At 37.0% G+C, this 18681-nt stretch overlaps 1 protein-coding gene and 1 pseudogene across 3 annotated transcripts in view; both read right to left on the reverse strand.

Moving 5' to 3' along the window:
- The window catches only part of DPY19L4 (dpy-19 like 4), a 60997-nt gene that overhangs the window by 24716 nt on the left and 17600 nt on the right, over positions 1-18681 (reverse strand). For all 3 annotated transcript variants that reach the window (XM_067711750.1, XM_067711751.1, XM_067711752.1), the window contains 5 exons: positions 17578-17668; positions 17185-17306; positions 16931-17076; positions 8179-8302; positions 2261-2395 (listed from right to left, as the gene is read on the reverse strand). In XM_067711750.1, coding sequence (XP_067567851.1) covers positions 2261-2395; positions 8179-8302; positions 16931-17076; positions 17185-17306; positions 17578-17668 — 618 coding nt within the window. The remainder of the gene's footprint in view (positions 1-2260; positions 2396-8178; positions 8303-16930; positions 17077-17184; positions 17307-17577; positions 17669-18681) is intronic.
- On the reverse strand, positions 5280-8172 carry LOC137210144 (large ribosomal subunit protein eL22 pseudogene; annotated as a pseudogene).

Below are 18681 nucleotides of genomic sequence, written 5' to 3' on the forward strand. Positions count from 1 at the left end.
TGGAAAAACCTTCTTTAATCCCAGGCTCTGACTTAATTTCACTTGGTTTGTCTTGTCCATCTATGCAACATCAAGCTGCATAAATCAAAAATCATAACCATTAGCAGCAGTTCCCAAAACCTATCCGGTGAAAATATACTCCCATGAAATGTAGCACCAGAGAAAAGGATTTCGCACTTGGTCCATTTAACAGTGACAATAAGAAAGTTAAATTCAATTTCCTAATAGAAGATCTCCCAGGAAAGTTATGTCTTACTATATTTCTTTTCTAAAATTCTATAGTATAATAATTTAATCTGCCATAAAATAAATTCCTTTTAGAAAGGGGAGAACTAAGACAAAATATAGACACTAGTTGGGGGGAGGGGGAGGAATCAAAAGGCAGAGTGTTAAAAGTTAAAAAAAGAAAAAAAAAACAAAAGAAAAAAAATCCCCAAAAGGCCAGAGCCATTTTTTAAAAAGATACCTCACTGTCGGGAGGCTGAAGCAATGACAAGAGAGGGCATTATGGGATCTTCTGGGTGCTGGTCATGTTCTATTTTTTCATCTTGGCTGCTGGTTCTCTTAGCTCCAAACCTATCCCTCTATCCCGGCCTCATAATGCTGGGGCCGGCTTCTTCAGTCTACATTTCTGCTTTTTCATTTGGCTCTCTATTAATCTCTGCCAATCCATGTTAGCGAGAGATAATAAGAGTTGGAGGAGAGAGCAGGGGCGTGTTCCTTACTGCAGCCTGCAGCTCCCGGGAGGATCACCTCAGCAATGCTTCTTCACTCCAACAGAGTTAATTCCTTCCTGTTAAGGCAGCTGGATGCAGCTGCAGTTTCCCTAACACTTGAAGAACGAGCTGTATCACATCTTCTTACCCCAGAGATGGCAGAATCAGCTGGCCAGAGTACCATTCTCAGAAGTCTGGGTCCCATTTCCACAGAGCCCTTCTCCCCAGTTCAGAGATACCAGCAAAGCTGAGCAGTGGCCCTTCCTCAGAAGTCTGTTTCAGCTCCACGGGGTTCCCTCCTCTAAGCTTCTACGTTTTAATAATTCCAAATTCTTCCTTTCAGCCCTCAGCTCTAGGGGAGGTAGCTGCTTCCTGAAGTTGCTACCTCTATAATACTTTCAGGTACTTATTACCTTTTCATTTAACAAGTTAACAACTTTATACTTGGTTAATGATTGTTTATATTAAATTCTCTCTATTGAAATAACCTAAATGTTGGTACTCATCAGAATTCTGGACCAGCTGAAGAAAAGGAAGAGAAGAGCGAGAAGATTCCCAAATTTCTGGCTTAGACAACATATTAAATACTTAATACATGTTTATAAATAAAAAAAAAAAGATGAGAGGGCAAAAGAGAAAAAGATAAAGAAACAAAGGAACAAAATGTTTATGGGAACCTTTACTGCTGACAAGTATAAATTGATATAACCATTCTGGGGAAAGGCTTGGTATCTTTAGTTAGATTGAATATGTACACATCCTTTGACTTGTAATTCCACTATGAATTTGACTTGTAATTCCACTATATATTCTAGAAAAATCTTGCACTTCTGTGCCAGGTGACATGTATAAAAATGTTATAGCAGCATTGGTCATATGAACAATAAACTGGAAAAAACCTGAAATGTTCATCAGCAATAGAATACATCAGTAAATAAAAATGAATGAAATATAGCTCTGTACATCACCAGGGATGAATCTCAGAAGCAAATCAGGCAAAAGTAAACAATACATTATTTGACAACATAGTTTTGGGAATACACAGAGAGGTGGTAAAAAAACAAAGAAAAAGAAGGAAAGGATTAACAAAATTCAGGACAGTTAGCCTCTGATGGGGAGGGAGCAGGATGTGACTGAGAAAAAGGGGCTTCTAGTGTTCATATGCTCCATATCTTGGCCTGGGTGTTCAAATACTCATATTTTTTCTATACATTGTATATACAGCATGCATATACTCTTTTGTACATTCCTATATTTCACCTTTTTCTTTTTTTAAAGAAACAGAAAGGGAAGATGGAGAAGTAGCTAGAAATAGAGAGGAAGCACAGGGGTGACTCTGGTTAAGCAGACCATGTTTAAGGGAATTTCAAAGTGCTTCTAAAAGGACTAGGGGAGAATAAGTTTAGCAACCTTTTGAGTAGAAGTATAAATCAGAGCCTATTAAAACATTTCAAATTAAGCTTAAAAGCTAAGTGGTTTTATACAACCCTATAAAGACATTTATTCTCTAGATTTAAAATAATAATTTTGAAATGCCATAATACCTTTTCACTTTGCTCCAGTGAAAAACTATCTAGCAAGAAGAGAGATATTGCTTGAAGAAACAAGAGGTAGTGGCTGTACTCCCACATCATCATAAATGTGTAAGTTGAAGCACTCATCAACAAGTAGCAAAACCTCTAGGGAAAACAAAGAAAGAAACTAAATATCAACAGCTTCATTACTATAAAAATCTGTGAGGTTGTTACCTCAAATATTGCAGCTCTGTTACTGCTTCCACTTTAAGGCTATACAATTTTTGAAACTTTGTTTTTAAATCACATAATTATTAAATCCTTACATAAACAATAAGATCTTAAATCAAGCACTCTAAAGAGAAATCAACCACTTGCCCTTCAATGTTCAACATTATACTGAGAACTTCAGGAAGACAAAGAAAAAAAGAAAATTCAGTACAATTTTCTTTCACCCCAAAAGAGATAAAGGAATAAATATTTTTAAATGGTGGCTTTTACTAGACTTGACTGCTCGGCTTTAGTTACAGTGGAAGTAACTCCTTTTACTCTATAACATTTTCACTTCCCTGGTGCTTCATATTTTCCTAAGAGCTTCCATGTGACTAGTCTATTTATGTCTCAGCCCATTCCACACCCCATGGAAAAAAGTCCATTTCTTTTTTCATTTCCTTTCAGCACAGTGTGGCCTTACCTTTTCCCAAAGTTTATACTGTCAACCATATAAAACTCTCAGCTGTTTTCATCTGCTAAAGTACTAAACACAAGGATTTCACTGCCCTTGCCTGAAATATGCCTGGCTAAAGTCTATTCTGTCCCTCCAAATGCCATCTCCCAAGTGATCCCTTAGTGAGAAACCAAGTCTTAGCATATTTCTAGCAACAGTCTCAACTTCTTCTAGGGACCTACCTTTTTATTCCTAATTCCTCCATCAGCCATAGTGTCAAAACAATTGGTTCTGATAAGAACAATGAAAGGACAATAAGAGTCAAGTCAAGAAACCTAAGATAAGAACTGTGTTCTCCAAAACTAAATCTTTCAGACTCAGCTGACTATACTCAATGATAAATTCCAGAGTCAGAGATACCTCAGACCATCAGCAGATGTAAGAATTTTTCAGCATCCTGAATAAGATTAAGACCAGATAACAAAATGAAAGAGATGGAAAAATTCCACCAGTTGATCACATATCAAGGGCAAGGCCCAGAAGGGCTCAGCACTAATAGAATAACATAAGCTTCTGCTCTATCTATCACTATAGCTGTAAGAGAAAGTGTTCTGGAAATCTTCTCATGTGGAACAACAGAACTGTAATAACCAGGCCTAAAACCATTATCCTCAGAAAAACCAGCTCCAGAAATCAATGAAGGGTCAGATCTAGATTCAGCTTAAGTAACCTACTGGCCACTTAGAGATTACTTTGGGGATGCTAGCGAAAAGCTACAGTATAATGAAACAAATTGCCAATTCCAAAGGTTTATTCTCAAACTACTCTAAGAACATGCGGTGAAAATATGATAGAGGGAATTCCCTGGCGGTCCAGTGGTTAGGACTCGGCGCTTTCACTGGCAGGGCCCAGGCTGGACCCCTGGTCAGGGAACTAAGATCCTGCATGCCGTGCGGTGCCACCAAATTAAAAATAATAATAGTAATAGGAACACATGTCAAACACAATCTGGAGAATGACCTAAGTTTCTCCTTTCTCTGGACATTTTCAAAATTCTATGCACTCTTGTCTACCCCTTACCTTTCTCACTTCATTTTCAACTATGCCTTTATTGTCAGCTTTTTTATATATATTACTTAAGTAACAGTAAATGGGTTTCAGTAATCAACCACAGATATCTCTGGATGGCTCCAGGTAACTGCACAAAAGATCTGAGCTTGGATATCCTGATGCAACTGGGACCATGAGATCTAGTCTGAAGAGTGGAAAGCAAAGTACAAAATATATGATTAAAATATCCATGTTCCTATACTACTACTCAGTAACAAAAAGGAGCAAATTACTGGTACATGCAATATCACTTGGATAGGTGTTTATGGCATTAGGCTTTATGAAAAAAGTCAATCTTGAAGGATAACATACTACAGAATTCCATTTACATAACCCTTCAAAGTGACAAAATTACAGTGACAGAGAACAAATCTATGGTTGCCAGAGGTTAGGGCTGAGGGAGAGATATGACTATTAAGGGGTAACATAAGTGACGTATAGTGTGTGTGTATATATACATACACATCTTGATTATGGTAATGATTACTTGAAACTACACATGATAAAAATTCATACAATTATACACCCTTCCCCCCAGAAAAGGAATGCATGTAAAAAAGTTATAATAAAAAATACATATATATATTTAGTTTTAATTAGTTCACATGAAGTTACAAAAACAGTACAAAGAATTCCCATGGGACTTCCCTGGTGGTGTGGTAGTTAAGAATCCACCTGCCAATGCAGGAGACACAAATTCAATCCCTGGTCTGGGAAGATCCCACATGCCACGGAGCAACTAAGCCCATGTGCCACAACTACTGAGCCTGCGCTCTAGAGCCTGCGAGCCACAACTACTGAGCCAGCGTGCCACAACTACTGAAGCCCGCACGCCTTGAGCCCGTGCTCCATAACAAGAGAAGCCACCGCAATGAGAAGCCGGCACACCGCAATCAAGAGTAGCCCCCTCTCGCCTCAACTAGAGAAAGCCTGTGCACAGCAACAAAGACCCAACACAGCCATAAAAGAAAAAGAATTCCCATGGACTGCCTCACCCAGCTTCCCTCAATGACAATATCTTACACGACCATTATACATTGTCAAAACCAGGAAATTGGGCTTCCCTGGTGGCGCAGTGGTTGAGAGTCCGCCTGCCGATGCAGGGTACACGGGTTGGCCCCGGTCTGGGAAGATCCCACATGCCGCGGAGCGGCTGGGCCCGTGAGCCATGGCCGCTAAGCCTGCGTGTCCGGAGCCTGTGTGTCCGCTAAGCCTCCTGTGCTCCGCAACACGAGAGGTCACAACAGTGAGAGGCCCGAGTACCGCAAAAAAAAAACAAAAACAAAACAGTAAATTGTCACTGATACAATACTATTAATTCAGGTACAAACCTTCTTTAGATTTCAACACACACACACACACACACACAAAGGCATGTGTGTATAGGGTAAGTTCAAGGGGAAGCAAACATAATTGAAGGATTGGACAGTTTTGCTTTTTATATAGATATATTTTTTGGTTCCTAGGTTTTATTCAAGAACTCATACAAAATATACCAGGTAATTGAGTTTTATTCCTCGTCTTCCTCCTCTTCTTCATCTTGATTAATCTGGGAGTAACGCAATTCATAACTTTCTTTGTTGTTAGCAACTACGCATAACCAGTCACAGATTATTCTTCTTCAAATATTTTTTGGTGAGATATTTCGAATACCTTTTGGAAAAAGGCACCTCAGAAGTTACAGTAATCTTGCTTTTGCTTCTTTCAATTGTTACAACACCTCCACCAAGATTCCTAGCTTTTCCATTCACTTTCTCCCCTGAAGAAACTGCTCAAAGTTGGCAGCATCCGTGACTTCATCTTCTACAGAATGGGTATAGTCAAGAGTAAACTTTAGGACCTACTTCTTTTCTTTGCCCACCCTGTGCCATGAGATTTTTAACGGGCACCATCATAGGCAGAAAGAGCAGTTTTGCTTTTTAAAAAATTGAGTTTTAAGCTGAAGGGTTAAGAATACAGTAAACTTGCTTTTTTTTACTACCATGTTTTTATAGAATCCTTAATATTGTTACTCCTTTAATATTGTCATAGATATTTTGCTCTTGCTGTGTACTCTTGAATACCAGATGAGTGGTTAGTTATAAATAATCAAATAACTGTTAAGGACAATTTTCCTCCTTTACCTTAATATGAAGAGAGGAAAAAAGAGAAAGAGGAAGGGGAGGGAAGAAGGGAGAATATTATGGAATACTTTCAAAACAGAGAAAAATAATTGTGGTTAAATAAAAAAGGAGAAACAAAATGTAAACTAAAATAGGAGTATAAGCTATTCTTGGATCCCTTCAAAAAGCACCAAGTCCTTGGTAAACAACAGTAAACTGAATGGAAATATACTTTTCACTGTATATCTATCCATTTGCAATGACTGAATTTTTTTTTTACCATCTGTACAATATAGATGTATTACTTTAAAAAAAATTTATTTATTTATATACATATTTTTGGCTACATTGGGTCTTCGTTGTTGCACACAGGCTTTTTCTCTAGTTGCAGCGAGTGGGGGCTACTCTTTGTTGTGTTGCACAGGCTTCTCACTGTGGATGCTTCTCTTGTTGCGGAGCACGGGCTCTAGGTGTGCAGGCTCCAGTAGTTGCGGTGTGTGGGCTCAGTAGTTGTGGTGCATGGGCTTAGTTGCTCCACGGCATGTGGGATCTTCCCAGACCAGGGATCAAACCCGTGTCTCCTGCATTGGCAGGCGGATTCTTAACCACTGCACCACCAGGGAATCCCCTGTATTACTTTTTTAATTTAAAAAAGTTAGAATTTAAAAAAATACTAGAAAGAATACATAACATGGCAATAAAAATAAGTTATTCAGAAAAATATAAAATATAGTATAGAAGGGAAAAAATAAGTTTACATTTCATTCTACCTTTTCCAAACTCCTTCTTTTAAAATAAATAAGAATAATAGTTTTATTAAAAAGATATTTAAAAAAAAAGATATTTGAAAGGGAATTCCCTGGCGGTCCAGTGGTTAGAACTCTATGCTTCCACTGCAGGGGGCACGGGTTCAATCCCTGGTCGGGGAACTGAGATCCCACGTGCTGGGCGGTATGGCCAAAAGTAAAATAAAATAAAAGAGCCTGTGCTCCGCAACGGGAGAGGCTGCTACGGGAGAGGCCACAACAGTGAGAGGCCCGCGAACCACAAAAAAACAAAACAAAACAAAACAAAAAACTTGAAGAACTATTCTTTCCTAAGAGACAGCTACACAATCTAACAGGAAAACACTCAAATACTCCCTATTATAGAAAATATTCTTTCTCAGAAAGCTGTTTATACAAAACCAACAAAAGGAAAATTACAAATCTGAAATGTGTTCTTATTATTTTAGATAAGAAAGGAAATACTAGTGTTATAAAAAATGAAATAAAGTTTGCTATGCTCAGGACATCTGACATCACTGAAAGGAGGAAAGAACATTTTTCAGAGATTTCAAAAAGGAACCATAAGTAAATACAATTTCCTGGCCAACCAGGTCCCTACAGTCCCTTTTTCTAGCCAGGAATTCTTAACCTAAGACAGGCAGACAGACTGTCAAAGGATTGCTACATTTAAGTCAATTTCAGTGTAATTGGTTGCCTTTTATAATCACATTTATTTTATTTTATGCATTTAAAATCATTATTCTGATAGAGTCTCTAAGCTTCACTTGACTGCTGAAAGGGCTTATGGCAACAACAACAAGAGCACAACACTAAGAATCTAAACTATCCAGGATAGTCTCCTGAAGCTCACTAGCTTACCTACACCTCAGTCACAGAAAACATACGGGCAAACAAAATATGCAGTGCTACATTGTTGTCCCTTGTAGTCACTCTTTATATCTTCATTAATATTCTTCAACTTGTGATGATTAAAGGCCATCAATGTTCCAGAAGTGAGAGAAATGGTAAAATAACGAGACAGATTAATTTTCAAAATAAGATATTCTTCATATATTTGTCAAGTAACTGCACTAAAACAATATAACATCTCCTTTCTCATAAATATAATTTACTGTCAATCAGATTACAGAATAACAGTTATAACAAGACTACCTAACTATATCCTTTACGGTGTAGTTCAGGTTTCACTGAGTATAATTTAACTCTTAATATGAATAGCTTTAAAATAATGTACCACATTTGCAATACATCAGAATTGTGACAAATAAATTTGTATCTTACCTCTCCATAAGAATTTAAGTTGCTTTTTAAATAGCCTGTAAGTGCAGCGACTTGGCATGCAAAATATGGTAGTGCCCAGTTTTCTCTTAAAGGAATGGAGTATTCAATTCTTGTCGTATCTACCCTAAAATAAACCACAGATGAACAGCAAAATAGCAAGACATTATATTTGTGTAACACTATACTTTTCAAGGCACTTTCACACACTGTTGTTCTCCATATCCTGTGAGGTAGGTATGGACAAAGCCACCATTACCTATACAGCATCTTTGAACAAATTAATAGTGTTTCACCCTTACCTTACCTCCCACCCAGGAAGACTTAGTGCTGCTGTGTCTGCTTGATGAATAGATGGGCCTCTGTGAGAAGTTGAAAAAGGCATCCCTGCTCTGGGCAGATACAGCCTCATGCTACAACACACAGCTTGCTGCAGAGTACACTGGAGTTCAGCCCCCCACCCTCCCTTCCCTTAACAAGATGGCTATCCCTCTCTAGAGCACAATGTGCACTACATAACTAGCAGGCCTGGCAGATCCACAGTTCTTATACTAATCCTTATATAAAAGGAATATGAAGTTCAGAGAGGTGATGACTTAATGAAGTCATATAGCTAGTAGGTTACACAACTAGGATTACAATGCATATCTTCTGATATCTAGTTTAATACTTTTTTCAATCAGCAGGTTACCCAGAATTAACATTACAGTAGTCCTTTATGTGACAGATCCAGAGAGCTTTGAAAATCTCCAGAATCAAACACAATGTCTTTGCAGGCTCCTCCTAAGTTTCTCCTCTATCAGTTTTCATTGAGAGCCTGTTGTCTCCCATGCATATCCTCACACCACAATGGACTCCCTTCCCAACAATAATTAAATCTGGATCTCATAAACCCAATGGCTATTTCCCACACAAAAAACAAAGGTGCTATTGCTTAAAAAACTTCATGAAAATTGCTGCATAATTCTCCTAATGGAGACAAAATTCTTGCGTGTAATTTAGTTCAGTCAAATTGTGGTACAGGGAATTCCCTGGTGGTCCCGTGGTTTGGGACTCCATGCTTTCATTGCCGAGGGTGCGGGTTCAATCCCTGGCTGGGGAACTAGAATCCCACAAGCCACGCGGCATGGCCAAAAAAATTAATTAAATAAATTTTAAAAAAATTTTTAAATGTGGTATAGCCATACAATAGGATACTACTCAGCAATAAAAAGAAATGAACTATTGATACACCCAACATATATGAATCTCAAAATAATTATGCTGAGTGGAGGAAAAAAAAAAACCGAAAAAGTATATGCTATATGACTCCATTTATATAAAATTCTAGAAAATGAAAACTAATTTATAGTGACAGAAAGCAGATCACTGGTTTCCTGATCTTTCCTGATTTTCTACAGCAGTAGAGGTGGGGTAAGAAGAGGGAAAAGGGAGAGGTTACCAAGGAGCACAACGAAACTTTTGGGTATGATAATGTGTATTATACTGATTTTGTTGATGGTTTCACAAGTGTGTCTAAATGTCTAAAATTATCAACTTCTACATTTTAAATATGTACAAGTTTATTCTATGCCAATTACATCTCAATAAAACTTCTAAAACGTATTAGAAAATAACCTGTGTTCTATGAATGTATATGTAATTGAATATATATACATAAATTAAAAACATGAAGATAAAATGAAATAAAAGCTGGAAAAAACTTAGTACAGTGTCCAGAACCTAGTAAACAGTATTAGATCTTATCTCTTTTACAACTCTGTAATGAACTAGTTTTACTTAACAATATATTATGAGCATCTTTCCATAGTATATATGTCAATATACTTCAAGAATATTGAATGGTCATGGCACATAACTGTACAGGTTTATCATAATCTAACCAGTTCCTATTGTTATATACTTACATTGTTTCTGGCTTTATCTATTAAAAACGTTTTTTAAAAACAGGAACCAGGGCTTCCCCGGTGGCGCAGTGGTTGAGAGTCCGCCTGCCGATGCAGGGGACACGGGTTCGTGCCCCGGTCCGGGAAGATCCCACATGCCGCGGAGGGGCTAGGCCCGTGAGCCATGGCCGCTGAGCCTGCGCGTCTGGAGCCTGTGCTCCGCAACGGGAGAGGCCACAACAGTGAGAGGCCCGGGTACCGCAAAAACAACAACAACAACAACAAAAAACCAGGAACCAATGTTTTTGTATAGTGATCATTGGTTTCACTGTTAACTTTTAATTCTTTAATCCAATTGGAATTTATTTTACTATGTGTGCAATAAGTATTTCTTTTCCAGATTTGATTGCTGCAATACCATTTAGTGAACATCATGTATTCTAAAGGCCACCTACTTTCATGCAATATTATTTATGAAAAATTGTTGTGAAAGTTAGCTTTCTAAAAGACAAAACAAGATATTCACATGTCATAAGTCAGGAAGTACGAAGGAGAAGATGTCTATTCTCAAGTCAGGACTCTGCCAACCACTCTATCAGCCTAGAATTGGGAAGGTGAACCTGGCAATCCTCATTCCAAAGACTCACTCACTACCCCTACCCAACACACAGCTTAGTGCAGTGAAACCTATAAAACTCTGCACCAGAAGCACTGTCTGGAGAAGGGATGAAGGAAACCTCTAGTCATTGCAGCAAAAACTGAGTAGGGTCTCTGCCAGTTATTCTCTACACGTGAACAAGCATCCTCACAGCCACAGTCCTGAACACTTGTGCTACTCTTGCTCTTCCCCACACCATCCATGCCTGGTGGTAGTGAGAACCAGAAGGCTACTAGTGGGATGTGACAAAATCCAATGAGATTCACTTTTTCCTCCCCAGCAGCAGAGTCTAGCAGACAGCAGCACAAACCAGCAATTCAAATAACAACTACTTTTACCAATTTCATCTATGGATGCATTCCCAGAGATCAGCTAACTCTGAGTTTTTGTGTTTTCATTTTAAACACATCATAGTATAAACATAACCTGAATCACTTGGATGACCACTTTGTAACTCACTACTGCCAAAAAGATTTCAGGACTCACTTCCATGTTTGTGTTAACAATCCAGTTGGTAATACAGTACTACTTCAATTAGCTTGGGCTAATCAGAAAAAAAATACTAAATGATGTATTGCTAAGTAAAAACAGAATGATGCACTGATCACTGTGCTAAAAGAAAAAAAAAGAGATTTCATAATGGACTGAACAGAGCAACATGATGAGAAATGAGTCATCTCACGGTACCTAACTGTGTAGGTTTGTCATACACAGAGAGTAGAAATTTGGTGTTAGCAAAATATAATTTTTCACATTAAAGTTTTTAGTTAATATTTTACTGGTTTGTTACTTCATTAGTAAACTGGTTTCAATACATAAGGAGCTTAATAACATAGTTTAATGCTTTATATTTAAGTAGCATTATCATTCAAATTATTTAAATCAACATGGAATCCATGATTATTAAGTTTTAAATATATATAACTGAAGTTTGAGAAACATTGATTTAGATTAGATGTGAAAAACAGCTTGGCATGTCAATCCAATGTATAATGTGTGAAAGTTGAAAAACACCTATGCAATATCAGTATAACTTCTAATGGCTATATGTTCCCTTGCATTGACATATTACAATTTACCTAACCATTCCCTTAAATTTAGGTTGTTTTCTAATTTTTCATAATATTACAAATAATACTATAATAAATAAATTGAAGCAGTGAACTCTTTCCTTCTTTTTTGAATTACTTCCTTGGAATACAATGAAACTCCTGGGAAAAACTGGCATCTAAAATTGAAAAACTTTATACTTCCACAAGCATCCAGAGTATACCAATATCATTATTACAGACCCAGCACCATGTGTTACCATTATTTTTTGTTAACTCTGGGACATGTGCATTCCTTGCATCTTAGCCTTTTATGAATCACCGATGTGCACAGTTACCCTTTTTAGGCCAAAGATTAAACTTAGTATAGACTTTTAATCAGATATATTTTCTTTGCTCTTCAAATATAAACATGTGTCCACTGAAAGTGATTCTCAGGGATATATTTGTAGATGAGAAGATCAGTGGGGACCAAGAGCAATTTCTATATTGTTTATACATGAAGATTGGACTCAGGTTAGCCCATTTTGGTGATAGTCTGATCAAAGGGAGTCATCTGCCTCTGATTTCCCCCCACTACTATATGCACAGTGCTATTTCCTGAAATTTTCTTGAATTTTCTAATATACCTACATCCTTTAGTTTGAACAAACAGGAGCTATTTTATAATCCTGCTTTCTACTTCTAATATTAAGGAACGAGTATCACAAAACCTCATTAAGAACACAACTAATAATCATAATATAATGGAATGACTAATATCTTTTTGCACTTTTCTAGGCAATCATATATAAACCAAAGCTGATAAATAAAAAAGACAGCGTACTCTTTCATGGCATTCAAATATATTTTGCAGTATAAAATATATACCAATATGGGACTTCCTTAAGGTCCAGTGGTTAAGACTCAGTGCTTCCACTGCAGGGGGCACGGGTTCAATCCCTGGTGGGCAACTAAGATCCCACATGCCACACACACACGGCCAAAAAAACAAACAAAAAAAAGGAAAATATATACCAATAAACAATGCAAAACAAACACATAAAGAAAAAGCTACTTGCTTAGATGTTTCAATTGCTAAAAGATATACTTTAACAGAATATATCAGATTAATATTTCTACCTAACTCCTGCTCCAGCTACCCAGGATATATTGTAGCATTAAACAAGGCAAGTTAATAAGGCAACTGAATTATAATTAAATAAGGCAATTTCCTTACAATTCTAAGATTTTTAAAATAATTTATTTGACAGGGAGTCTTATTATTCTTTAATTGCTGTTATTTTTACATGATAAAGTTGCCTAGTCTTTCTCTTTGAACTTCTGATGGAGAAAGATCTAGGGATTAAATGAAATGAATATTAAAGTTCATTGTAGGTGACAGCCAGCCTCCAAGATGGTTCATAACGGTCCCTGCCTCCTGGTATTAACGCACTGTGTAGCCACTTCCCATGTTGTGCCACGATTAGTCTGCATGACCAACAGAATATGGCAGAGTGATGTCCTATCATTTCAGATATTAGGTTATTAAAGATAGCTGGCTTCCACTATGACACATTCACTCCAGTCTCTCTTGGATCATTCACTCTAAAGGAAGCCAGCAACCAAGCTGTGAGCAGCCCTCTGCAGAGGTCCATGTGATGAGAAACTAAGGCCTTCTAGGCCAACAGCCAGCAAGGAACTGAGGCTTCTTGCAAAAGCCACATGAAGTGAACTAAGTAAAAATGATCCAGGCCAGTCAAGCCTTCAGATGACTGTAGCCCCAACCAACTACTGACTCAACCTCACAAGAAACCCTTAGCTAGAAGCACACAGATAAGCCACTCTGGATTCCTGACCCTCAGAAATTGTGAGAGATAATGTTTGTTGTTTTAAGCTATTAAGTTTTGGGTTGATCTGTTATACAGCAATGACTAATGCATCACATAGTCAAGAAAGCAATCCTTTTAGAAGGTCTCTATTTTAAATAATGCTGTATACGAAACACACTTTCACTCTAAAAAGCAAGAAATTTCTAGACCTAGTCTATTAGCACTGAAATAAATTCTGTGAGTGTGCTATTAAATTTCTAACAATGAATCCTAATGAAATTTTAGAAGAGTACATGGCAACTTAAAATATTCTCTCACGGGCACTTCCTGACTTAACAAGAAGTCATCTATACCCCTGGCATCCACACCAGATTTTCTAATACTATTTTATACTAAAGGGAATCAAAGCTCCAGAGAGAAAAGGCTAATTGCAAATCTTTCATTGGAATATACAAGGTGAGCCTGCTCTTCCTGTTGAGCCAGAAAACAAAACACTTTCAAAGATTAATGAAGATGTGTCAAAAGAACTCGGGAGCCAGTCTGAAAGCACTCCTATCGACCAATGCTGTAAAAATTTAAGCAAGAAAAAGAATAATGATGGTAATGTATTTTAGCCCTATTGAATCAATGAAAATCTCTAAGTACAGAAAGATGCTTAAAAAGGAGAACACCAGAAAATGCTTTTTATCACTGTGTGAGACAGCTATTAAAACAATCTCTTACAAAGAAATTGGTAATTAAAGTGAAATTAAGCATTTGTCCTAACTTTCTAATAGTAACTGAATTTAAAGGTAACCAAAGAACCTGGTTAATAAAGAAAGATTTTACTTTTGAAGAATGAAGCTAATGAAAATAGAAAACCCTAATTTTATAAACCCTAAATTAGGCAAAGGCTGTCAACTAGAGTTATAACCCTTGGGTATATTGTTAATGGTGAAAAGGATGTTCATTTGATGCCCCAGAACACCACACAGATTGTTTTATAGTCATAAGAGGAAAACATAATTATTCAATGGAGAGATCAGACTGCCATCCTTCAAACCAGCAATTTCAGCTTCACTAGGGTTAGGCCAACTAAATACCCTGTAACTTGTAAAGTCACAGAACGTGAAAACTACATCATCAACAATATATTCTAAGCAAAATTGTTTATCTTGAATCCATCAAGCCTTTAGAGGTATCTTCCAGATTACATAAACACAGAAGACAGAGAGAAAAGTTAAATAACACCACAGGGAAGCAATAGGAGAAATCCAGAAGTTGGGACATTCTGTAGGACGACTGACTTGGTCCCTTCAACAAGCCAACTGTCATTAAAAAAAAGGGACTGGGCTTCCCTGGTGGCGCAGTGGTTGAGAGTCCGCCTGCCGATGCAGGGGACATGGGTTCGTGCCCCAGTCCGGGAAGATCCCACATGCCGCGGAGTAGCTAGGCACGTGAGCCATGGCCGCTGAGCCTGCGCGTCCGGAGCCTGTGCTCCGCAATGGGAGAGGCCACAACAGTGAGAGGACCACTTACCGCAAAAGAAAAAAAAAAAAAAAAAAGGGACTATGTTATATTTAAAGAGAGTTACGGAACGTAACAACCAGATGCAATATGTAGTCCTGGATTAAATACTGGTTTGGATAAACCAGTTATAGAGGGTATTTTGGGGTCAACACAGGAAATTCTAATATGGGCTGGGTATTAGAAAAGATAAAAAAGTTACTGAAATAGAAAGGCAGGGGCTTCTAAATAAGGAAAGCAGCATATAAAACAGTATGTGCAATATATCTCATCTTGTTTAAAAAATATATACATATATATACATACATATACCACAAATACATACATGTATACACACACATATTCACAACAGAAAAAGGTCCAAAAGAATATGCACCAAGATATAAACAATGCTGAGTGATTTCCAGGTGGTGGGAATGTGAACTTATTATTTGATTTTTGCTGGTTTCAAGTTTTTTATGATGTACATATGTTGCTTTTATAATAATAAAGTTTGGTTCATCCCTGTACTCCCTTTATGAGTTAAGAAGAAATATACTGATAACTCATAAAGCTGGACAGCCATACTTTAAAACTTCTAAGGAAGATTTTTAAAATCGTTTACTTCAAACTGGTGCCAGCATGTGACCCTAAACAAAGCCCAGTAAGAGATATAGCCCTAAATCTGAAACTCAGTGTCTTTGAAGTACCATATTTTTCATTTGGCAGTTGCAAAAGAAAATGTATAACAGAAGAAAGGTCTCATTTTCTAAAATTTAATCACGTTAAGTGTTATGAGGGGAAAGTGCTATGGAGAGGAAGCACTTTCAAAAGCCAAAAAAGGATCATTCAAAAAATAAATTTTTGACACTGACCAATGCCAAGAAAATTTTAGCTCTCCGTTTCAAAGAAGTCCCATCCCCTACCCTCTTTGTACTATTAAAGAACTGAGGCTCCTTTAATCACCAAAAGGAATGGATTTATTATTCAAAGCACACTGTCATAGATTAATATAGTGGTTAACTTAAAACTGATATATCTGATGCCTCTTCCTTCTTTTCATGAAGCTATGTCATCAATTTTAAATAAATGAGGAAAGACATGTATGCCAATGTTGCTATGGTTGAAAATAGAGAGATAGAGGTGGGTGTATTATTTTTCAACTGTTGCATGACAAATGACCACAAATGTAGTGGCTTAAAATAACACAGATTCATTGGCTCACAAACCCAGCACAGTATGGCTGGATTCTCTGTTCAGGGTCTCCTTAAGCTAAAATCAAAGCATCAACTGGGGCTTGTAGAGTTTTTACAAGCTCACTGGTTGTTGGCAGAATTCATTTCCTCCTAACTTCAATCCAGCAACAAGGCACCAAAGCCTTCTCATGCTGCAAATATCTCTGACTTCCCTTCTGTACCAGCTGCACAAAGCTGCTCAGTTTTAGGGGCTCATACGGTTAGATCAGGCCCACCAGCTAACCTTCCTACTTAAGGTCAACTATGCCGTATAACCGGGGTCCCCGACCCCCGGGCCACGGACCAGTACTGGTCCACGGCCTGTTAGGAACTGGGCTGCACGGCAAGAGTTGAGCGGCGGGCGAGCGAGCGATGCTTCATCTGCCCCTTGCATTACTGCCTGACCCATCCACCCCACTTCCGTGGAAAAACTGTCTTCAAGGAAACCTGTCCCTGGTGTCAAAAAGGTTGGGGACTGCTGCCGTACAACACAACATAATCACAGGGATGAAATCTCATCATATTCACAGGCAGGAATCAGGGCATGGAAGGTTTGGAGGGGGGAGCCATTTTTAGAACTCTACCACAGTCACAAAAAATTGTAAAACTTAATTAAAAACATCTTTCTTACCTGTTAATAATGAACCATGCAACAGTTAGCATTCCTGCTAGCCAAGTTCCACTCATAAGCCAACTTGTAACAAATAAAGCAGTGACATATATTCCTTGCAATCCAAAAACAATGCCAATATAGAAATATACTGGCTCAATAATCTCCTAATTGGGAAAAAAAAGAGAGAAGGAGATAATAGGATGACAATATATAATTTTGAGGATTCATAAATATGTGAGAAAATAAATATTAAAGTCAAAAGAAACACATACATTGCTACCAGTTGCTTGATATAAAACGCTGGCAATAAGTTCTGGATATAGAGACATTTGCTGCACTGCATTTATAGTCTTCAGAGATACAGTTTTGTTATTGTGTGTCAGTTCGTATACACCTAAAGCCAGAAAAATTTTTCTCCAGATTATTTATTCTGCTTTTACAAGAATTGAACATGTTATTCAGAGGTCATTAAATACTTTATTACCAAGAAGGATCTCAAAATATAATACTCTGTGCCTCATTTTTCCAATTTTTAAATTAACTACAAGAAAGACCAATACCTATATTCTGAGACAAATCTCCACATTCAAGGGCTCCCACATATAAGAACAATGTTTTATTTTAGGAAAATATTGTTACTAAATATACAAATGTAGTTATCATACCTCTTTCAAATGAAGGTGCCTTTAACATATCCTTATAATAAGAATAATAAATGGCACTATCACCCTGAAATGTAATTTCCCGTTCAAGCTCCTAAAAGAAAATGAAATGATTATTTAAATATCAGTGTCTTAAATTTCAACTGCAATCTTTTTCTCTCCTCATATTCCAAATTAATGCTATTTATTTATCCTTTTATTCAAAGACATGTTTGAATTTTCCTTTAACCACTAGTGGCCACATTAATAAGATTAAACTTTTCAATAATCTGACAATCACTTTAATGAAATACTTAAGGTTTAAACTAGATGGTAACTCGTAAGTTATTTACCTATTATATATAAGAAAAATCTGGGAGGAAAACCCAAAGTAGTACCATAAGGAGAACAAGAACAGTATAGCAGGAAGTAAAAAATGATGGTTGAGGTGTCAGAAGTCCATAATAAAAATGTAAGTTTGAAAAGAAAGTATTATTTTTCTATTGCTATTCCACTTCCCTAGGTATCCAGAACAGCAAGCCCTTAATTAGGGCTTTCCAAGAGCAGCAGATAACTAACCAGTTCTTTTCAAATGAACTCCCAGAAATGTAAGTAAATCTTAAAATTCCTAAAATTAGGCTGTACAGAACCAAGAATATAGGTAGTCAAAAACACTGAAACCTGTGCTTTTCATGCTGAATCAAACTTTCATAAATCTATAATCTTTTAAAATGAAACATGTTTATTTTCATGCATAATTTTATCAATTAATACAAAAGATATCAGAGCAGTTTCCCCAAAGTTTGATCAACAGAACTTCCTAAGGTATTAATGGGTGTTACCTAAAAAGAGTTAAATAAGCTATGTAAAGGCTGGATTCGAGAAAATTAAATGAGTTTTTTCATTGCAACTTTTCAGTTTCACTATTCATTATGCACTGAGAATCTCTATAAAGTCTTTCCTAGATTTATTTGACCAGTGAACCCTTTTTTTCTTCTCATCTAGAGCTTATTAGTCTAAATAAATTTCTTCAAAATTATTTTTTATGAATGGGTACTGATTTTTCTTTCTAAAATTTCAAAGATGTGAATTCTTAATCAGTGCTTCTCAAAGTTAATGTTCATATAA

Source organism: Pseudorca crassidens, chromosome 17, assembly GCF_039906515.1.
Source record: "Pseudorca crassidens isolate mPseCra1 chromosome 17, mPseCra1.hap1, whole genome shotgun sequence".
NCBI lineage: Eukaryota > Metazoa > Chordata > Mammalia > Artiodactyla > Delphinidae > Pseudorca > Pseudorca crassidens.